Below are 23,905 nucleotides of genomic sequence, written 5' to 3'. Positions count from 1 at the left end.
TAAAGGTGCTTCACATTGTTATTTTAGCCGTTATTTCAACAACATATTATTTTCCTTCAGGAAAATAAAGGAAGTATCCAATAATAGCATTGGCGTTTGCGAAAAGAACCTACTATTTCGTGATTGCATTAAAAACAATTACATATTTTTCAAAGGAAAAAGCAGTCTGAATATGCTATGTAATCTACTGCCAAAGTTTTGGCTCACGTCACACAATTGTGGTCCATTCTCGTACGTAGATGCAGATATCTTAAGATGATTATTTTCTTTTTAAAAAGTTAACTTAATAAAATATACAGCGTTCACATTTATAATTTTTTAAAAGTTTTTTACTTATTTAATGTGAAATTAAAAAATCTTATTTATTTTGTTCGAAAAGTTTGACCTGACACAGACCCTCATGGTTGACCTCAATTCAATATTCCGAGAAATCCAAATGTCTTAAAAATAGATACAAGGAAACAAATTAAGAAGTTTGAGAGGAAACTGTGCGTGGTTTGTTTGTCTGTGTTTTGCTAACTTGAAGGATAATTTGATTTGACCTGCTCGCTGCTCATCTCATTTGAACACATCAAGCCACGCGGCGCCTGCTCCAATTTCAAACCCTATTGCTGCAACTTACCAACTCGTTTGAATGCGTCAATTTGGCGGTCCAAAACCTACTGCTACAGGCCATGGCTTTGGACCGAGGTCTTTGAGCTTCTGCATTCACATTTCTAGCCTTGCTTTGAGGATCATACTTTCGCCAAATGTCCCCTGGCATGGGAAATGAATGTTTTTGCTAAGAATTCATGTTGAATCCGTGTCTGAAACCCCAAATTGGTTTCCCAAAGCAGAAAGAGCAGAAGGGAAAAGATAGCAGAAATTCTAAAAGACAAACAAATATCTGGTAATCATTTTCTGAGTTTGTACAACAAATCGAAAGCCCTTACAATCCGAGCAGTTGGTCTTTGCTTGGATTTTTTAAAGAATAAAGAATTTGGTATCCAAAATTTAAAATGATCTCTTGAGGCTCTTGAAATCTACAGAGTCGATGCACTCCAATCCAGCTCTGTAAGGATTCAAGAGCTTCAAAAGCTCAGTTGCTTTCTCTTTTGTCTCATCGGCACACCCGACCTGTATGAGTAACAATAGCTTTTGAAAGGCGCCGACTTGAAGAGCTTCAATCAAAACCCTTTCTTCCTCTTTGCTCAGCTTCCAAATCGTTGAAACAGAGTACTCGGTCGCTAATTCTGAAACACGCAAGATTTTCTTCACCAGAACTGGCATGGCCAGAGCGTTATTGTAAGCAACTTCCCTCCCTTGTTTGGAATCACAGAGTTTGTCAAGGACACCTAAAGCCCTCTCACATAGGCTTCTTTCAGATTCGACAATAGTCTCCAGCAGTAAAGAAACCAGACCCATGTCAAGAAATTCTGACTTGATCTTCTCACTTGAAGAACAATATGAAACCATGTGGAAAATAACCATGAGAGAAGCTTTTGTGATTGAAGGAGATATTGGGTCTTTAATGAATTTAAATAGCATTTCATTGACCCCATCGATAGCCGCCAACCCTTCTCCATATTGCTGGTCGCAAGAAAGAAGCTCTTTCAGCGCAGTCATGGAGTTTTGCTTCACTGAAAGGTCCCTGCATTTCAGAAACCAAACCATGCAACGCAAAGAAGCTTGTGAGCCCAGGTGTTCCAGAGCTTCCCCATCGAGCGGGAACATCCAGTTCAGTACACATAGTATCTCCTCCAACACATTGGCATTCCTCTCAAAAGAGTCACTTGCAAAAGCGTCAAATGCGGCAGCGAGGACTCCAGCTGTCTCGTTTGCTGTAATGCACCGCCTATTTCGCTCACTTTCCATGCACCATTTCTTGATTTTCTGCACAGAATCTAGGCAGCCACATTGATCCAGGCGTCTACTGGAATCCATAATCGCAAAAAGGATTTCGGAGACCTCTTCTGAGGTGACAGGAATTCTTGGTGTAGGGATCCTTTCAACGCCATATTTCCCATTCTCTACACACCAATCTTGAATCATTTTCCTGAGAGAGTGATTAGGTATCTGATCAAAACTTCTGAGAAGCTGGTTTGTAACAGGGCAGGTGAAATTCCCATCCTCGAGCCACGTCTCGATGCTTTCTCGATCGTAAGTAATCCCAGAAGACAATGTGACAGGATCCTTCATAAGGTCAAGAGTTATCGGGCACAGAAAATGCCTTGGGATCTCAAGCTCCTTATGCTGCTGCTGCTGCTGCTGCCGCCTTTTCTCGCCATGACGGCCTGTGGTCTTTCTTCTCCTCCAATTGAACATTGCCAAAGATTTTGAGAACCGATATCAGAAAATATCAGAGAAAGACTTGTAAATGGTAGCTTTGTGAATGGTAATGTGAGTTCTTGATGTTCTTATATATATAATAATAACAACAACAAGAGGGTTGAATGGAAAGATGGGGCTGAATTTCAAGCTCTTCACACACGGTTGTTCAAAGTCTAGGACTTTGCAGGGAAGAAGAAAGAACCTGACGAGAAGCGTTCAAATTGGATTAGTAGTAGAACCAAAAGAGGAAACGTTATGGCGTTTTAGGCAATGCGAATATTGAATTTTGACCATTGAAAATTTGAAGGACTGGAACTGTCAAATGTGGAAATGGTAAAAAGAATGGGCTTCAGCTTCAAATCTTAACAAGTAAACAACACCCGGTTTGAATATGATTCTGGGTTTGCGCTGTTGACGGGTTGACTCAGATTTCGTGGTCTTTAATCTTAATTACTAGTTCCGTAATGCTTGCAGAGTTTTTTTTCTTTTCTTGACAAAGGTTACCGTAAGGCCGACCTTAATGGGTTAAATAATAAACAACCCTTTTAACAGGCTAGCAAGTGTGTAATGTATAATCGTACTTATTTTGTATTATGTGCGTGTTTAGTTTGGTCAACTTACATACCTTTAAAAAAAAAAAGTTTTTTTTTCAAAGGGCCAAATTAAAAAAAAACTTTACAAAAAATTTTTTTATTTTAAAGACACGTCAAACTTTTCAAAAAATACACGCCCTCATTCTCTCTCTCAATCGATATTTCCTTCTCTTTTCTCTTTCTTTGCAAATCACTATTAATTTTAAATTAAACTCATTACATCGAAATTAATGTTATATGAGATTAAATGTCATCTATTAGAATTTTAATTTAAAAATATTATTTGATTTAACATTAACATTTTTTATTTTTTATGTCATAATGTTTAAAGCGAATTTGGGAATTAGAGAGGATACAAATTAGTTTTAATTAACTTTATGTAAAAAATAAAATTCTGATTAGTGTATAATTTGTGTTATATGAATGCTTTACATTCATTCTTATAAATTTACCACGTTCCAGAGAGGAGAATTTGCTATCCTTGTTTCCAAACATGCTTTCTTTTGCGGGTTTTCCTAGAATTGATGGCATAAATGCCAACGCCTCCATCAATTGAAGACGCTGCACTGATGAAATCCGTCAAACAGATCAACTGCTGCTCGTCCTTTTTCCAATTCCTTCATCGGTAAATCAACTCAGTCATGTAAATATTGTTTCCTCCACTTGTAGGATTTCAGCTCATTCATTGTTTATTTCCGAAACTAAACGCTGCAGTTTTAAGGCATTGGAGGAAGGACCGCTTTAGGACTGATGTTCCGATATTTTTCCAAAAAAAAAAAAAGAAATGAATTTAATAATCGGTTTAGGGGTTAACAAGTTTCATGTATCAATGTTTGATATTTATACACGTTAGGACATGAATTATAATATAAGGATACATTTGGTTCACGAAATATATAATTTGATTAATGAAATGAACTAAAATAATGTTATTATATAGTTTGATTGATGAAATGAAACTGATATTATAATTTATTATAATATTTCATGGGTAAAAATATATTTAGATTAATAAAAAAATAAATAATAAAAAATAAAAATATCTTTTATGATAATATATGATTATAAACTTTTATTTGTTTTATTTTTAAAATATTAATAACTTATAATTTATTTAAAATATTAATAATTGAAATTTTAAATATTAATAATTTAATCATTAATATTTTAAAATAGTAATATTTTATTTATAATTTAAATATTATTATAATTAAAATATTAATAATTTAAATTTAATATTATTTTTAAATTTAAAAAATTAAAATTTTTATTATAATATATGATTATCTATTTTTATTTTATTTTATGTTTTAAATATTAATAATTTATAATTTATTTAAAATATTAATAATTGATCATTTAAATATTATCATTTTATTTATAATTTAAATTTTATTATGATGAAAATATTAATTATTAATTTTTTTAAAATTTAAAATATTATTTTTATAATATATAATTAAAAACTTAAACTTTTAATTATAAATTTTTTTTTATTTTTGCTTATAAGAGACAATTTTGTTTTATTAATTTTAGAAGCTATTGTCATGGGTCGGAACTTAAGCCAAACTCTGTGTGGTCTTAAGACCTCAAAATAAAGCTTATGTTAACTCATAAATCACGAGTCTAGTTTCTCAACCCAAAAGATATTCTTGATATATGGCGGAAGGCTTATATCTATATTCTTAAGACTCACCTCATTTCTTACTAATATGGAATTCGTAACATTTTATTGCATTTAATTATGCAACGCCTTCAATGCATTGAGTCTTTACCCATAGAGAAGAGAGACTCCTATATTAATTCAAGTCTATTTCGACTTTTGTGTTTTTCATAGGAGTCTCACATCAATGAAAATTCGAATATGCTCTAATACCATTTGTCACGGGTTAAAACTTAAGCCTAACCTTGTGTTAGTATGAATCTACTTCAAACAAAAGTCTCACATCAGTGAAGATTTGGATTTGTTCTAATATTACTTGTCATGTGTTGAAACTTAAGTTCAACCTTGTGTGATCTTAAGCTCTGAAAATAAAGCTTAAGTCAGCCCAAAAATCATGGGTCTATATTCCTTACCCAAAAGACATGCTTGATAAAATAATGAAAGACTCATATTTATATTTTCAAAATCTATCTCATTTCTTACTGATGTGGAATCCATGATATCATTTCTCAACCATGAAATAGCAAATAAGATAGGGGATTAGAATTAGCTAATATTTGATTTTAGGTAATTTAGGAGAATAGAGATTGTAGGAAAATGGCTATTTCTTGAGTCATTTGACAATTAGAACAAAAAACAAATATTCCGTGACAACAACCAACCAAACATGTTGTAATTGGTATAAATATATGTGTAAATATCAATTATATTATAATACGAGATATTAGATTAAAACAGACAACTTAAATAGGCCAAACAACATAATAGAACATACACAAAAATGTAATTTAATATGAACTCTTATAATTGATTTTATATATATATATATATTTAGATTTGAATGTAAATTAAATTGGGTTAAAATTAAAATTTATCCAAATTAAATCTCTTAATATTATTTTTATTTTATAAATTCTATCTAAATAAAGAATTATTAACTTATAAATAAATATCTTATTTCATTTCTAAATAGACATTTTCAAATAAAATTTCTTATTTTATTAATATATTAAAACTTCCATAAAAACTTCAAAACCTCAAAAACATTATAACGTCATTTTATCGGGTGTTGTTTAACATGATGACATCATTTTCTGGGTGTTGTTTCTATGGTCTCCCTCCCCCTCTCTACGCTGCCACATATGTCAATTCTTATTTCCGTGTCATTTGTCATTGCTGTTTAACCTCTCTGGCTTTGTCCTCTTTCTTTGCAAACTGTCTCTGACACTCATCAAATAACTCAACATACATTTCCATGACCATCTTCCGCACATTCACAGTCAACCCGTGAAACCATCTGACTTTGAATATTTCTCTCCAAAGCCTCAGACAATTCTGGGCAATTAAACTCACAATGTGCTCATCATTCCACAGCAACGGGGCCCTTTCTGCAACCTGCAATACATAATGGTCTTTGAAGGATTTATGAAAACACTGTGAAGCAACTTTTTAGCCAAACCCCAAGTTGATGTCATAATTTCAGAAAACCTGGAAAGCTATAGAACAACTAATCATGCATATGTATTTCATTCATCTGCCTGCCAGTGCCACACTAATAGCCAATATATATCAAAATCAATTAAATATAAAGCCTACTTTTTAATAAGATTTAGACACTTGGTTCATCATGTTTCTGTCCATAAACTCTAAAGCTAACTGATATAGATACTTGTTTATCATATATTTCAAGATTTAGATGCCTTTTTAACGAAATTCTGTCAGTAATTTCTCAGCAAGTATAGCTTCTATACACTGATTGAATGAAGAAATAAAATCGACTACCTACTATGTCCTGCTAGCCCAACCATGAAGGTAGAGAAACAGAAACAAGTTTCCTTTCCCATAAATAATGACCCGAGACAGTAACATCGTTTTCAATAGCAGTAGAAACTGTAAAAGTATACAAAAATAAATCAACAAATTTCTGGAGCACGTCCTCCCTAAATCACCACAAACAGCCGGGGATGGCAGGTTTCCATTGGAACACAGAATGAACATCATATATAACAACAACTAAATGTGCACTTTCTCTTGCTAAAACCGTGTCTATCCCATGCCAAGTCAACAAGCCAACTCCAGACCCCGTCTGCCTCTCCCTGTAATCTGATGGAATGAGTTTTCCAGGCATGCAACTGGGTTGTAACAGCTGTGCTTAATAAAAGATTTTTATTTACATTTGATCGCATCCTAATGCAGATTCATTAATAGGCTAGCTTTATTCCATGTCGAACAAATAACTATACAGATGTACAAATTATTTCCAAAATCACAGAAATATGCATGCTTGTGCATGTGGAGAGAGAAATTGTTATCAATACTTGACACTTTGACACCCAACCATCACCACGATGTTTGATCTGTAACACCACCAAGCTAACATCACAATATCAGATCCCCCCTAGCCAAGTTAATCATAGTAGCACAATTTGCATCAAGTTGACAAATTGAACCCTTAAATCTTTCTCAGTTCAAACTGTTGGTTTTGTCAAAGATTAGGATTATTCCTGCCTGATATAGGGAGATGAACTCATTTCTGTACTGTAAAATGAATCATCCCCATTGATTCCATAGACATTATCATCCTTCTCTTCATCCCATTTCAGCACCTCCCTTATATATTTGAACGCCTCATCAATTGACGCACGTTCTCGGGCTTTAGTCTGCGAAACAAACAATTTTCTGCCACTTATAGAAAAATATAGCTCCTTGAATTTCACAGCCATGTAATAGTATGCTTGTTGTGCCAGGGCATGGTTATTATGATGAGGCTTTAAGGGGCTAAAATCCCTGAACCACTCACAGGTGGACAAAGGAACCCGATTTATCTTATCTTCAAAGGCGTCATATTTGTTCAGCAAAAGCACAAAAGGGGTGTCCCTAAACGAAGGGTGCCTCACCAGACTCTCAAACATATCTCTGCTTGCCAACATTTTATTACAGAGCAGGCCGGTACCACGGCACCACATTTCGTCATAATCACTCAAAGCAACACAGAAGATCACTGCTCTTACGTCTTCAAACATTTGCAGCCATTTGCAACCATCATGCAGCCCCTTGGAATTTATTCGAATTAGTTGGTACCTACGGCAAAAGAGATTGCCAAAAAAATATAACATAGAACAGTTACTATCCAGCCGCATGGAAAAAAACATGTGTGTATATATATAAAGGTTACAAGGTTCTACTTGGTCAAGGAAGGAGGGCATTCAAAGTTTTCGTTGTATACTTCAGACATGGGGCTTCTATCATCAAATGAGAATTCAATCAAGGCAAGACCATTGCTCTGGGTAACTCCCTCAGCATACAACATGTCCCTTTCTGAAGGTTCATACTCATTGCTTGATATTTCAACAGCCTGTATAAAAATATAAGTGCAAACAGAAAATTGAGGAAACAATTTTGTACTTGTCAGCCAAGGAAAGAGCTATGCTTCAACTAAATTACTCCCAACAACCGTTGAGGAATTCTGTTTCATTCCAAGGTATGAAATCAAAACAGACAAGAACAAAAGTTATTTACCAGAATTGAAAGCAATTTGAGCATGACCTTTATTTGATCCATATATGATACATTTGAAAGCAATTTGAGCATGACCTTTATTTGATCCATATATGATACATTTAAGTACCAAACTTTCTAATGGTAAGGAATAAGCAATTTGATTATCAAATCTAATCTTTTCCAACAATGAAGTTATAAAAATTGATGCACCCTACAAAAATCATATATGTATTTAACCTATGCTGAAACTTGCACAAGCCTAGGCCAATATCTAGTGCCACAACAAGTCTTAAACTGAGAATAGGAGCCCAAATCTACAGTGGAAGGATTGTATGCTCATCACCCTTGAAAAGACCATGCTTAAAGTAACAAGGTAATGAGAACTTTTATAGTTTACTCAAGTGACCTGAAGGAGAGTTGAACTCCTTATTGGAAATTTAAATCCTTTACTTCTTACCCTGCATTTCATAATTAGAATAACTATTGCATTACACCATGCAATGACAGATCTTTTTCTTTTCATTTTATATTTCACTGTTTCCTCCATTGATGGCTCCTTTAAATCTAACACACTGAAATATTAGGATTTATATTGCAAGTTTCCAGATCTCATGCATTACACTCAAGGATACAACAATAAATCCTCAACTCTACTATTGCAGTTCCTAGTGCTTTACACAGGCAAATCTGAAGGTCAGTAAAAACATTTCCAGCTGAACTGGTACTATATTTACACAATTATTCAGCTCTGGAAACCAACTGCTAATCATCTCCTTTCAAATTGGCATATCCTTAAGACATGCTAGCAAAATAAGATGGCATCCTAGTCAGTAGCCTAAAGAGACCAAAATAATGGCCTCCTGATAGGTCCATTCTATAAGATGTTCTATGCATGCCGAAATCAGTTGCCCTTTTCGTACCCATTTTTCCCTCTTCCTTACAAGAAATCCTAATTTGGCTGGTGAGGAGATTAGCCAAAAGTGAAATTCTCACCAAATGTGCAATACTAGTAGCTATTTATGAAACGGGGAATGAAAAGGCAGGCATTAAAAATGATGCTAATACCTACACAAAACCATCCACAGGTCATATTTGTGGCCCAGTAATGGCTACATTGGGCACAAAATTCCTTGCAACTGGCTTTTGTAATGTCATTTTAGATTAAATGAAATGAACTCAAAAGCCTCTTGGAGGCTCACAGTCCCGTAAATGACTGCCCTCTCCTCCCCAGCTCTCACCACACTAACCACCTAGAAGTGAAAAATCAATCTATTTTGATAGCTAGTTTAATATTCTTTTATAATAATTCTTCATCCTTAATGAAACTTCTCTAATTTCATGATGGAGTATGAGTCAGCAGCCTCTAAAGGTGTTTAGAAGGCATGCTAAGGCTGATTAATGCTCCAATCATTAACTTGGCACATGTCCCATAACTAGAAGCATAATTGGGAGCTTGCATAGCTGTTATTAGCCGCTTTTGAGTCTTAGGTTTATGTTTCTTTAAGTGGTAGGAGTGATAGGTTCTTATTTTATTTTTATGTTTTATTGAGTTTTAGTGTAAAGGGTATTTTCATAATTTCATGGTTTGTTGGGAAATTCAGCTTTGGTGTCTGGTATCTTAGTTTAGGTTTTTGTTATCCTACTGGGTTTTGTTTATGTTTGTTAATTCTCTATTTGGAATCCAAGTATTTGTTAAAATTGCAATTAGAATAAATGTTTTAATTCTTTAAGGATAAACTATGCTTACGTGTTTTCAGGATGCAATCAACCTCCGGTGTGACTCCTAAGGAACCCTACATGCTAAGCTTAAGGATTTCTTCTCTCATATTTCTTTATTCAATTTGCCCTATTTTGCTCAAGAATCTCAAGAGTATAAAATTGCCTTAAACCTTCACGTCCTGTCCTACATCACTACAACTGTATCTCCATGCTCCTTTTCATGCCTTTGTCTCAATATAATATCATGTTCCTTAAAAGATTAAAGATAAAAAGATCAAAAGCCAATATGTGCATCTTCTTGCTTTTATTTCAAGACTATCTACAAGTTTGATCATAAATGTTGCTACTTGACCAATCAACAGAAGAAAACATGACATTAACTGAAATCTATAGCATTATTAATCTTATCGACAATAACCATGCCTTCCCACTCAAATCCATAAAGCCAAACTAGAAATCCAATCACAAAATCACATGAAGGAGAGGAAACTAAGAAGAAAAAGAAAACCAAGCAACTGAAAACTACTTCACAAAACCCACAAGGATAAGCTAATGTTTCATACCTGATCTAAAAAGTATTTGGCAACATCTGGAAGATGATGCAATTCTTCACTTCTCTTGTATGTTTGCTGAATGGAAGGATCCTTCCAGATCTCATCTACAATAGGAGCATACTCACGGGTCGCAGCAGGAAAGAATGCATCCAGGTCTCCCATAGCCATAATATCCAATAACCAATCAGAAAAATGCTTGAACCTTTGGTTAATTGAATATATACACTGGTTACTTCCATCAACTCCGATTTCACCTGAATTCAAAATTCACAATTAGCACATAAAATTATTTGTTCATGAAACAAAAAATACTCTCTAGTTACATGTAAATGCACTGACAGTTTCAGAAAGGTATTCCTGAATGCGAGGCCAACTGTGGTGAAACAAAAATTTCCATCAAAACTGCTTCCCTTCAGACCAGATATTGGGGGACGTGGTATATCAATTATGCTATTTCATTCTTAAGTTCAAACGGTACTATATAGTTTATGTTAAACAGATAATTCCGTCACCATCCCCAAAGCTTAAATTGATAGGAAACAACCGGCTTTACTATTAAAGTTCTAAAATGCCTCCTCACATTTAAGCCAATGAAGAATTAATGGCCTTTGCCATGAATCCAAGCATGGAAGAAAGGTGCAAGCTAAAGAAAGATAAAGAGCATCGCTCATAAACGTAATATGCAAACACTGGGTGAAGAATTAAAGAAAAGGGGGTGATTTTCCTAGGATTTAAACATGAGATTTTTTCTCTAAAAACATGTTAATAATGATTGATATGTTAGCAATTATCTCAAAAGTTTAAGCTAATTGGAAATTATATGAATAATGCTAAGAAATGAAGTATTAAAAGCAGTATTTTAAACAAGATATTGGACGAATCAATTCAATTAGCCATTTTATAGTGAATTCCTTGATATGATTCTAGAAGAAACTCAGAAAAAACAACATGCTACTGCAAGGTGTAGTACAAAAATCTTAATTTTGAATAGTTAACCACGGCCAATTATTCATCAATGTCAAGGTTCTCAAAGATAATCCAAAAAGGTTAATAAATGTACAAATGCCACAAGGAGATTGAGTGGGGGAGGAATGTGTATGCAGGAACATGTATCCATTAATGCACGTGCATATATGTCTATAGATATAGAAAAAGTGATTGTCTGTATGTGTACATGTATTGACATATATCTTAGAGTCTATTTCCTTAAGTATCAATTTAAACAGTCAATCTCCACTTTGAATCCTAGATGCCGTCTCCACATGTCAAAGACATCAGTATCACCATTTATAGAGATATTTTCTATACCAGCGCTTCTTGTAATCATGTTGAAACAGCTTGCTATGTACCATTTCAGTTATAGCAGAGACCAGATAAACGAAGAGAAATTCTCATTATTCATACAGAAGTAAAGGAATTGGAAAGACCATAAATGAAGAAAACACAAACCTAGGATCCCTTTTGCCATTAGTCAATGTATTGCTACCATATTAGACCTAGAGACCATTTAATTCCCCTACAATGTTAGAAAATCCCTTACATTCATGCTATCTTAAGTCAAATTTCATTTCAATTAATTTCTTCCTAACTTCAATCTATGAAACAACTAATAGGCAATCTCCTATGCAGCAGAACATGTCTAACCCAGAGATGCCTTTAGACGGTCATGCAATATCACCAAACTTATAAGCACAACAAGACAGTCAACTCACAACTTCCATTCAACAGGTTATACTAATCATCTTATAATCAGAAAACAAGCTTCTTGACAACTTTCGGTTTCTAACATCACTAAGAAGTTCATCATTGTAGTTAGAATCCTAAAATTATCTAGAAAGGATGAGTGGTTATATAGACAGAAAAAAACAGTGGTTGATAGCTCGCCTGGATTAAGAGACAGAAAAATAGCAACCATAAAAATGTTGGATAAACATAGGAAAGGAGATGCAGTAATATAGAGACCTGGAGCAGACTCTTCAGTATCAAAATTAGCAGTTCTTAGCTCCAACAAAGCTTCTTCTTCAAACCTCTCCCGTCCTTCAAGTAATACACTAAGATATTTGTACATATTACTTTGAATCATAAGCTTGATGCTCTGCAGCTCTTCTGGAGAGAACCCATTCCCATATAAAAGCTTAGTCTGTGCAATAGAACGGAGAAGCTCATAGTCATTGAAACAAAATACTGAAACAAAACAAAGCACCTAAGTAGGCTTTTTTATCTGACTTGGTGATGATATGGCATATAAATAAATCATTTTAATCTAATTTCCAAAAGATGAAAATTTTTATGATGTGGGCTGTGGCAATTACATGGCAAGATCTACATTTTTAAGATTATCTTTTCTAACTTTTTTTTTTAATTTCGTTTTTCCATCTACAGATTATCTTTCCTTTTTTTTTTTTTTGACCTGAATATTTGAATTATATATATATATATATATATATATATAGAACATTCCTTTCTTACTTTAGCTGTTCATTTTCTTCCTTCTCAATTTTTGTTTTCTTTAAATGGAAATAAAAATTAAAGTTAAGACTTAAAGAAACAGAGAGAGAAAGATGAGGTAGGGGGAGGGATTGTTGGTGAGGATCTCGCTGTATAACAATGTTTAGGTGCAAACCAGGGCTATAATATATCAGGAAAAACTAGAGACGTAAGATGTAGAGAAGAAGAAAGATAGGAAGAGGGAGACAAGCCGAGAAACACCCCCATACCCCCCCCCCCCTTCTCTCCTGGTGACAGATCTTGGCACTGCCTGAGAATTCATATATGCAACAAGAGAAGCAAGAGAGAAAGGGAGAGCAAGAAAAACAGAGGTCAGGGAGGGGCTGCAGCAATCAGTGGTTCTAGCTGGCCACATTGGCGGCTTGGTGGCCTCGATTGACCAGATCAACCCAAGAACCGGTCTGGCACCAATGAAAGAAAAGGACAAGGAAGAAGAGAAGAGGGGAAAAAACAGAAAAATAAAATGAAAGAAGGAAAATATATATATATTCACATATTTCAAAGTCCAAAAAATTGTACAAAGAAAGATACAAATGGGAAAACGAAAATTGAAAGAAAGCTAGAAAAAATAAATATTTTCACATGATTGCCAGATCATAAATATGTTCAGTTTTACGAAAGTATTATTTTTAATACTTTCTATACGCCCTGTAATAACCAAATCAAATGAAAAAGCCACCTAGAATGCCATGTCAGCATAGTTTTACAGCACATAAAAGTTTAAGAATTTTACTTGATAGGACCAAAACTTTTAGTAGAGGGATTAATTGGCTTGAAATAAAAATAGGACAAATTTAAGCAAATTGATGAAGTACCAAGGACCATAACAGGATTTAACCAAAAAGAAAAAATGCTGCTGAAGGGAAAATTTACAGCATTCATAGCAAAACTTAAAGGATATTTTGTTTGGATGTAAAAATGTGAGATAGGAAGCCAAATGAAAACTAGTATTTTCTTTCTTTTTTTATTTTTGGAATTTTGAAGAATAGCAAATTAAATAAAGCAGAAAAGCATGAGTTATTTCTCCAAAGAATATAAAAGCAGTGTTCAGTTGATTCTTATCCACTTTCTGACTTTAAATTGAGAAAGGTAGCAAATTGGACGACAAAATAAAATGTCCAACCAGAAAGATGAAAAATTAAAGAGTAACAAGGCGAATATTTGTTGTTTCAGTTCGATCTATGGGTTGCTACAATCAATATTGAAAAAATTTTGGAATTGAGGAAAAGCCAAACTATATCAACAGAAAGCTAAGCAAATTAAAAAATTTCCTTCTGTAAACCCTTCAGCAAGACAATAGATAAGTGAAAACAGTAGCAAAATTTGCCGTACAACAACAGGGATAGCATTATAAGTTAAACCGTACTTGCCAATATTAAGAACAAGACCAGAACAAAAATAAAAAGGAAGGATCAGAAGGATGATTGTAGCCTAAAAATAGCAATAAATATTTTATCTAGTCAGAAGAAGAAAGCTTGGCTGATATATAATTCCACTTATATTAACCAAGGAACGGTCAATAGAAGCACGAGAAATAAATGCAACATGCATGCAGTCAAAATAGTTTGAAACATAAACCAACCTGCTTGAAGATTGTACTGGTTCCAGATCCTTCCAACCCAAATAACAGCAATTTCTGTACCCTTCCCTGCTCCAAATACTCAGGCACTGACCTCGCTGAAAGGGTAGTTGGATCTTCTTGTGGCCCATGAGGATTTGCAGGTGGTACAGGCAGTGAAAATAATGAACAAAAGAAACGAGTAGATGCCTGCCTACCAAAAATCAAACTGCTACTGAATAAAAAATCAATTCAAAACCACTTGTTGAATTTTTAAACTTATAACTAATGCACAGATTACGAGAGAACCTTTTCCCATATCTTGCCCTTGATGTTATTTTGACCTTCTTCCTCATAAGATCCATCATCATACATCCAAAAATGAGTATCCCTGGGGCATTGTACATTTGCCAGCTGAAATAAAATTACATTTAAAATAGAATCAATATTATTATACAAAATAGTATAAACACTAAAAAGCAGAAGAAGAAAAATTTTGTTTCCACCATCAGAAACAGACGAATCACGCTTTAGACAACAGGAAACTATTCCAGGAGGACACACCAAAAATAGGAGACTGCCTCATTCACCAGGGCATCAGTCAAGGCTACCAGCAATGTAGTTATTCATTGAAGATTTTGAAGCATATATCAGTAGAAAATAAATTTGCTCTCTCTAATAATATATTTCACTCAGCTATAATCCCTGACATGAACAGGGTTGACTCAGCTCTTCAGTTGAATAAATTGTGAATTTTCAGGAGGAGGGAGAAAAAGCATGTTGCTGTTTATGAAAGTCAAGCTGTTGGTTGACAAACTTAGACTTTTGTTCTTCATAACAGAAACGTCTTCTTAAATATTTCCAACATGACTAACTGAAGAAAATGTCGAACTCGATACAATATCTAGGCAGTCAGCAAACAGCCGTTATATCAAAGATATACGGTGTGCAACTAACTACTCATCGTCTCAAACTTATACTTTCTTTGGAAATGCTCAAAATTAACCATATTTAATGCAATATGAACTGTATTTTATAACATGTTCCAATTTGACCCTTATAATTTCATGGCCCTCCAAGACAAGAAGCATTGCTTGTGACAAAGTTGAAGTTTGTTAATAAATCCTCTTGGTTTGATTGTAAACAAAAATTGCTGGTAGGGAGCAAACAAGTGGAGCCTTTCTCTTGTCCAGGTTCAGCCAGCCTAAATTAAATCAAGCTTGAGTATTTATCGAGCTCCAAGAATCTTTCATAGCATGAACAAACAGCTCAATTTAGAAAGTTAAAAAAATGATTAATTGCATAATATTAGAGTTAGCTTTCTGACCTCTAGTTTTCAACCATCATGAAAAGAGTAGGTTTCTATTCCCTTTGTCCCAATGAATTCCAAAAACCTTTACACCACTATCACACATATATGAAAGATATATGCTAGTGTCTGCATAATCTTTACCGGAAGCATAATTCATGAATTGATATAAGTAGCTTTCACTTGTGAACTCCAACAACTTGAGTTATAATATTTTGCAACAAATATCATCAAAAATGAAATGGCAGCTTCATAAAAGGCGAGTACTGTAAAACATTTAATTAGCAATTCAAGAAATGCTTTAGTTTCATGCGGTTCATTGGGCATCAGTGAACAAATGGCACATAACATGAAGAACAGAAGTAATTAATTACCTTCAACACTCTCAGCTCAATCTTTGTGATTTCACGGCCATTGATGTACACCCTTGTGTTCCCATTGCTAGCATCCTTTTTCATCTTACCACCAATATTCAACTTAGAACTAATTATCCTGTCAGGCTTCTCTCCCTCCTGAAATTCAATTCAAAGGTCAATTACATCAAATCGGAACCAAATAATAGGAACAATCCATTTTTAATCCAAAGAAGCCGTAATTTTACCTTTCCCCACAATCCAGAATCCTTATCATACCAATACTTCCCAGGCTTCAACTTCCGCGGTGGTAAAGGACACCCTAAAACCTCAGCCAATTCTTCTTGAGTCAACTGTCTCCCATTAACAACCAACTGCTCAGGCCTCAACTGATTGGCCGCACACTCTTTCTCAGCCTTCATAATTTGCTTAACCTCCAAAGCACTACAAACTGTCCTCAAAATCCTGGAACTCTTCCCCAATCTAGACCTCTTGGCCTCGTCAATCGGCTTTCCGATGCAGCCTACGCACTTCCTTCCTTCAGGCATAGACCCCATGGCCTTAAGCAAGCAGTTGCTACAGTACCTCGCATCGCAAACCAAACATGCCTCTCTTTCCTTCAATCTGCTTCCTTTCTCGCACCTGCTGCATATTCCTCTCTTTTTCTCCTTCTTTTTAATCCCACGCGTTTCCACATTTCCCACAGAAGCAGCAGCATCCGCCACGCAGGATTGGGAAGAAGAGTACCCATCGTCCTCTTCTTCTTCAGTTTCCGAATCTTTCGGCGTATTAAACGTGACGACAACGTTCTTCTTATCAACAGTAACCGGTTGCGGTTGCATTTGCGGTGGCTGCGGCGACTTACCAACCTCGATCTCGGAATCGTAATCGCCATTTCGAGAGTCAATCTGGGATCTTGATGCCGAGGAAGGCCTCTGGCTCTCAAGAGGGCTTCCATTTCTGATATTATTGCGATTCTTTCTGAAGCTGGAGAACTTGGGTTTTGTGGGGATTGGAGCTGCGACAGGAATCGAAGACAAATCTGAAGCAGCAAGGGAACCAAGATCGAGGGGATCGACACGAGGGACATCGTAAGGAATGGGAGGGCCTTCGTATTCAACTGCGATCGAGTAATCGAGGTGGTCTTCGTCAGGTAATGGAGCTCCCGCGGGTAACATTTTTCTAATTACATCTTCCCAGGCTTTGTTCTCTTCTTCTGCTTCTGTAGATGCAGCCATTGTATGCGGAACAGAGATTGGGAGAGAAGAGTCAGAGTCTGCCAGATATCTTCCTTACTTCTATTTTATTGCTCAGGCTTCAGGAAGAAGAACCTGCACCTGCCGTTATGGAGTTGGCAGAAAGTAAACGGGAAGTTTAACGGCGGACGTGGACCAAGTTAGATTCGGCCTCACAAGAATCCTTCCGTTATATACGCCTTCAGAGTTCAGACTATGACTCAGTAAATAAATTTAAAATATACGCCGTCAAAACTAAACACGAGGGAGCGACTAGTAGATAATTTTTATTGGTTTAATATTTTTAAAAAAATTAATTATTTAATTTTTATTTATTTAAAATAAAAATATAATTAACTTAAATAAAAATAAAAATTTATTTAAATTTTTAAAAATATCTTAAAAACTTTTTAGATGTTGCGCTATTTTTATTTTTACTTTTAACCTTATTTACTTTTATTAAAATAAAATTTATATATTATTGGTTGATTTTTTAAATTTTACCATTAAGATTGTAACAATTTATAAATATAGTTTTAAAATGTGATAAATAAAACAAAAAAGATCACATATTTTAATATAATAAATAAAAAAATAAAATAATATTTAAATATAAAATATTCATTTGATAAAATATAAAAAATAATTTATTTACTTTAATATTTAATTAACTTATTTGTAAAATAGTGTCTAATTATATTCCTTTTGTGAAACCATTGTGAGCATGGCAAATAAAAAAAACAGAAGAATCGTGGGAGCCGTTTTCTTTCTTTTCTCATTATTATTGTGGACGGTTTGATTCTTTGGGCCGTACGGTAGTAGTTTAAAGCTAAAAAGAAAGTAAGGAGATAAGCGAAGAGCGTGCATAATAACGTGGCATGCCTTTATGTCGGCCTTTTACTTTTTGTTTGACCTGTGCAACAAGCCCGCCAAGGGTTAGGAGACGAAACACGGAGTCAACCAATTTAGGTGTAGCGTGTTTTCCCACCTCTACGGGTAAATTTTATAAAGATATAGTATTCATTAATGAAAATAAGTTATTCGGATTGAATTAATCTCAACTTGGAAAACATGGATCAAATTCGCAAGCCTGACACCCAGACAAGCCACACTCCATTTAATTATTTTTTGTAATAATTAAGAGAAAGAAGATTTAAACTCAATTTTTTAAGCAAAAGAAAAAGAATCATTCATCGAATTAAATTGTAACACTTTTGATTTTTTTTCTTTTTATATGACCTAAATGTGATGTTGATCAAGAAATTTGACCAGTAAACTTGAAAACTTGATGTATATGCTTGTGGAGCATGCATATAAGCTATTGTTGTTTATAGAGAAAGACTTTAAATTTCAATATATATTGGATATTATAATTATATAATGAAATAGCTAAATCAATTGGTGAGCTAAATTAAACTTTGATGAATATGACTACACTTGTATGACTATGAATATTGGTATAAAGGAGAGTTTTCAATGGAATCATACATATGTTTGGCACTTTGACACCTAAATACGACATTAAGGTAAATATCAATAAAAATTATTAATTAATTCTAGAGTTCGAAGATTTGATTTAATTTGATGTGTATTTGAGAATATATGTATGAGGATTTGAATTATATGAGCTATTTGAGATATGAGATTAATAGGGAATGGATTTGGGATGTTAAGTCGAATTTTTGAAAGTTAGAAAAGACTTAAAACTGCCTAAAAGGAAAAATGCATCAATACATCCCCTCATGTATTAATACATTCATGGTAAAAAGAATAATATGAAGTGTTCTGGAGGGATTCTATCGATACATTTAAGGATGTATCGACAGATTTGGTAAAAAATGAACATGTATCAATATATTATCCCGATGTATTGATACATCTGAAGTATGGAGCATCCAAAACTATTCTGTCCAAAATATATTGATACATTACCTCATGTATCGATACGTTTATTCGAAATTAGGACAAATATATTGATACATCATTGAAAAAAAGCAAAAATAAAAAGCAGTTTCAGGCCATATCACCCCATTCTTCTTTCTCAACTCTTTTCCTCTCTACTCATATGAAACCCTAAGCCCCAAATGCCATTTGGAGCTTATTGAGACAGATTTGAGTTTGGAAAATTGATCAAGAGGTAAGATTACATGTTTTTATCGATTGATTTTCTATTTAATCGGTTAATAACCTCAGATCTAACTTTTTTTAGATTTGGTCAAACTCTTTCACCTTAAGTTTATTAGAAATTTGGAGCCTAGATTTGAGCAACCCAACTTCTAAGGTAAAGATTTAGCTCATTTGTTGGAAGGATGAGCATGCATATTAAATTTGGGTATTTTTGAAAAGCTAGAATATTTTTGAAAGCTAAGAAATAAATATTGTTATGGTATTTTGACGTGTTTAAGGGAAAGTTGAAGCCATCTAACGCGTTGGTGAGTTATAAGACTACTAGAGGTCGAGGATTGGAGCTCAGCTATAGGAACACTTCCGATTATCAAGGTGAGTGGTTTTGAATTAAAATACATGTGATGCATGACGCATTGATGAAAGCATTGCCATAGTAGTAGAATGTGCATATGCATAAATATATATATATGATTGTTTAAATGTTAGTGCCTTGACTAAAGAACCAAATTGTGGATTAAATGTTTGCACGTTGTCATGTGAGCCACATAGATGGCCTATGCTGTGCATACCTTAACCAAGATGTCTAGAGGCTATAATGAACCATAGGAGTAGATTTTCCTTAGGCGCAAGATATGTTAAAAGAATTTGATCCAATGATGCCTTGGAGATTTAGAGGCATTTAGAACTTAATTGAGCTTAAAAACAATTGAAACTCGATAAATGGGAATTGAAAATCGATAAGAAAAATGTGAGTGATAAAGGCATGATGGCTTTATTTGTGGATTTATGTTTTTATTCAAGGGATGACTTTCAGATGTTGATCTGATTTGTGGTGGAGTGTAGTTCCGTCCCCCTGTGACTATGTGTGTGCCTGCAGACGGTGGCTTATTCCTGCCTGCAGTACTTTAATGCCATCCGTTACGATTATTTCGAGTGATGTTGACATCGAAAGATTACTCTAGTTGATGATTTGATTCTTCACCACCTGCTTCGGCATTACACGTGATTTGTTCTCCGCCTGTTACTTTGGCACATGCATGGTTTGTTTCTCCGCCAATAGCTTTGTATTAACCATGATTTGATTCTTTGTTGGTTGACCACTAAACGTCATTTGACTATGTATAGGGAAGGACCACTCATTGATTTGATTTGCATATGACATGAGATTGGCATGGAGAAGTTTAGATAAATATGATATGAATATGATGTGATACTCTAACAACTAAAGTGTGCCATGAAGAATGATTTAAATAAATTTGATCGAATTCGAGGGTAAGCCTATATATATGTGTTTGATGACCTTTGGGGACATTGAAGATGATGTTAAGCCTTCATATTGGAGATTTAGGGATAGTGATATGCCTTATATTTGGATATGTTTGTTGGATTATGTGGTTGCATCGAGAGTGCAATATTTATATATATGATTATATATGATTTGTTTATCTGCACCATTCACTGAGTCTTATAGTACTCACCCATTTGTGTACCATGTGCAAATAAATAGGTCACAGAACTGTGTGATAAAGGTCATCCCATGATAGACCTATTTGGCATTTAGTAGGTCCCCATCCAACATGTCACTTCGCTATGTCAACCTTGAGATTCTGCTTCACACTTAATTTGTTGTGTATGTAGGCACAATGTGCCATATGAACTTATGTAAGGATTGCTATGTACGAACCAATCTTGGATGGCCAACATATGGCTCTATAAACTTTTGTATGAATTATGTGCTATGGATAATGTATTATATTTCGTTTTATTGTGAATATTTGATTATTAAATCCCTTGGCTTGTGTTATATAATTTTGGATTTTGAAGCTTGCTCTGGTCTAGTGGGCTTGCCTACTAGGCTTTTGTGTCGGTCTTAGACTCTCAAATTTGGTTCGTGATAAAGCCAAATGTTCGAATGCAAGTACTTTATTCCTTCAAAAACTTGGATGATAATCAACTATGGTGATTTCTACTATAAATTCATCAAAATTGATTTTGTTGTGAAATCATTAAATTCACTAAATTAAATATCAAACATCAAACTTTTTTATTCTTTAATTGATTAATTGTTTACCGTTTAATTAAAAATAAAATAAAATTTATTTTTTATTAAAAGTGAGTTTGACAAATAGAGGATTCTCCCTCCCCTTCTTCGTTTTTTATTTCTTCTCTGATTTGTTTTTTTCCCATGACAACCCAACTCTCTTCCTTGATCTTCCATGCCCACTTTCACACCTTATCACTTTAAATCCACAACTTTCTATATTTTAAGCTACAAACATCTTAATATATACCTAGTTCACAACGTATTCATATCACTTAAAATCTATACTTATATAGTAAAATCATCTCGAGGTAGGTGTGGTGTTGACATCTATCCAAGACATAGTATTAGTTGATTTTATGAAGGCATTGCAAAAATCACTCTTTTGTGTTATGGAAATTGTAGAGGATAGTTTTGGGGGTTGTTAAATATGAAAGGATCTAATTGTTTATTCAACTGATAGGATTTATTTAAGGATATAATATATTTGGTAATTTGCAAAATGGTGAGGTCATTTTCATCCATTGATTTTTATTTCCTCTTTTATGCTAAGGACAATTTTGTCTTTTTATTAGAAATGCTTCTTTTCTATCTTGAAGGGCTTTATATGGGATATATTTTTGTTTGTATTTTTGATGAATTGCAAAGTGTTGAAGATTGTTAAATATGAGAAGGTCTAATTGTTTATTCAGCTGGTAGGATTTATTTAAGGGTAAAATACTTAGACTCCTTAACTTCTAATAGAAATTCCAAGTGGATTTATTAGTTTTTAAAATGGACACTCTGTCCAAAAAAAAAATCTTTCGTTAGACACATAAGTTTAGTCGTTAGTCAACTTTTAATGTTTCTATTAATTTGACCGTTTGGTACTCTCTTCTTTAAGAAGCACCGGAATTAGTGTTCCTAAGGTAGCGGAGCACTAGATTGGTGCTCCCAAGGGTGGTGCCTTTCCTTGAGGAGTACTTGATCGGTGTTCGCTTCTCTTGGGGAGCATTTTCCGTGGGGTCACATTATTTAAGAAAAAAAATGGGGGAAAGAAGAAAAGGTATTTTAGTCCTTTCATATTTTCTATTAATGGTGTTTACACTTTTGAGATAGATTGTCAATTTCGAAAACTAATGGACCCACGTGGAATTATGACTAAAAATTAGGGGTGAGAGTATTTTAGCTTTTATTTAAAGATATAATATATTTGGTAATTTGCAAAATGGTGATGTCATTTTTGTCCATTGATTTTTATTTCTTCCTTTATGTTAAAGACATTTTCGTCTTGTTATGTTGAATTAAGGGCATTTCGATCTTCAAGGGGTTTATCTGGGACAAATTTTTGAAGGAAATTGTGAGAGATAACCTTTTTCATAAACCCAATTCAAAAATGTTATTTTTTATAATTTTAACTATTTTTAGTCAATTTTTGACATGATTTGACAATAATACCCTTTAAACAATTTTAAACTAATTCAAATGGTTTCAGTTTTCCTATCCCACCATCCAGACAAAAATTTTAAAATTAAATCTCGATTTTTCTCTCTGGTGAAATTTGTCTATCTCATCATCCAAAGAGTAGAGATGATTTTAAGCTCTTTTTTATTTTATTTTATTTTTATGGTAGATCTTGAGATTCTTAAAGGCAATAAACAACGATCTTGCTTTTCTATGGTGATTGCAAGCATCATGATGAATGTGGTAACTGGATGCTTTCTGGTGATGACTTGCTTCGAAACGTGTGTTACGATGGAGATGCCTATGTTGATGAGTTGGATCGGATTGGTTAAAATGATGGGCTCAAGGAGAAGAAACAGCTAAAGCATGTTTGATGGGCTTAATAGTGGCTCACAATTTTGTTGTGTTTGGGTTTGGAATGATTGCTAAGCATATTTGCTGAGGATTTTGAGTTGAAATTGTTCAGCAAATATTTTGTAAAAGGAATATATTTTGTTCTTGTATAAAGGGAGCGAGCAAGACCCTTTTAATGGGGATATATTTTGTCTTACTTTAGAGGATTATAAAGTATTGTAACCTATCTTTTATGAAATGCACAATTTCATGGCTTAGAAAAAAAAAGTACGTGTTTTAGGTTCTTAAGTCTATTGGTTTACTCATAGAACCTCAAAGTTAAGGAGTTGAAATTGATTAGACTGCTTTTTAAGTATTGTGAAACTGATTTTTAGGTATTACATGACTTAATTACTGCATGATTAGTTTTAGACATTACGTGATTGGTTTTAGGCATTGTGTAACTAGTTTTTAGGTATTACGTGACTGATTTTTAAGTAATACCTTACTAACTAGTCACGCAATGTCTTACTAACAAGTCACGTAATACCTATCAACTAGTCATGTAATGTCATATCAACCAGTTACGCAATACTTAAAAATTAATCACGTAATGTCCAAAGTCAGCCATGTAATACTTAAAAATTAATCACGTAAT

At 34.0% G+C, this 23,905-nt stretch overlaps 2 protein-coding genes and 1 long non-coding RNA gene across 3 annotated transcripts; 1 reads left to right on the top strand and 2 right to left on the bottom strand.

Annotated features, from left to right (window-relative positions):
* Positions 1-476: 476 nt before the first annotated feature.
* On the bottom strand, positions 477-2,492 carry LOC110422661 (U-box domain-containing protein 21-like). The gene has a single exon (XM_021436665.2). The coding sequence runs from the start codon at positions 2,302-2,304 to the stop codon at positions 994-996; it is 1,311 nt and encodes a 436-aa protein (XP_021292340.1). The 5' UTR covers positions 2,305-2,492; the 3' UTR covers positions 477-993.
* A 3,893-nt stretch (positions 2,493-6,385) lies between these two features.
* On the bottom strand, positions 6,386-17,433 carry LOC110422473 (extra-large guanine nucleotide-binding protein 3-like). The gene is made up of 8 exons (XM_021436407.2): positions 16,317-17,433; positions 16,090-16,227; positions 14,716-14,820; positions 14,431-14,616; positions 12,303-12,480; positions 10,350-10,594; positions 7,752-7,921; positions 6,386-7,647 (listed from the first exon to the last, which is right to left on the bottom strand). The coding sequence occupies exons 1-8, from the start codon at positions 17,304-17,306 to the stop codon at positions 7,065-7,067; spliced, it is 2,595 nt and encodes an 864-aa protein (XP_021292082.1). The 5' UTR covers positions 17,307-17,433; the 3' UTR covers positions 6,386-7,064.
* Positions 17,434-19,320: 1,887 nt separating this feature from the next.
* On the top strand, positions 19,321-20,512 carry LOC110422820 (uncharacterized). The gene is made up of 4 exons (XR_002445771.1): positions 19,321-19,440; positions 19,513-19,584; positions 19,709-19,802; positions 20,245-20,512. It is a non-coding gene; the product is annotated as an uncharacterized LOC110422820 (long non-coding RNA).
* Positions 20,513-23,905: the final 3,393 nt, after the last annotated feature.

Source organism: Theobroma umbraticum, unplaced genomic scaffold (genome assembly GCF_002168275.2).
Source record: "Theobroma umbraticum cultivar Fairchild unplaced genomic scaffold, ASM216827v3 scaffold_146.0, whole genome shotgun sequence".
NCBI lineage: Eukaryota > Viridiplantae > Streptophyta > Magnoliopsida > Malvales > Malvaceae > Theobroma > Theobroma umbraticum.
This window is presented reverse-complemented; position numbering and strand designations above follow the sequence as displayed.

Coding starts and splice junctions, on each gene's coding strand:
- LOC110422473 (XM_021436407.2), bottom strand. CDS start 17,306: ATGGCTGCATCTACAGAAGCAGAAGAAGAGAACAAAGCCTGGGAAGAT. Junction 14,821..16,089: donor TTGAGCTGAGAGTGTTGAAG/GTAATTAATTAC, acceptor ATTTTATTTCAG/CTGGCAAATGTACAATGCCC. Junction 12,481..14,430: donor CCAGTACAATCTTCAAGCAG/GTTGGTTTATGT, acceptor TCTATTGCACAG/ACTAAGCTTTTATATGGGAA.
- LOC110422661 (XM_021436665.2), bottom strand. CDS start 2,304: ATGTTCAATTGGAGGAGAAGAAAGACCACAGGCCGTCATGGCGAGAAA.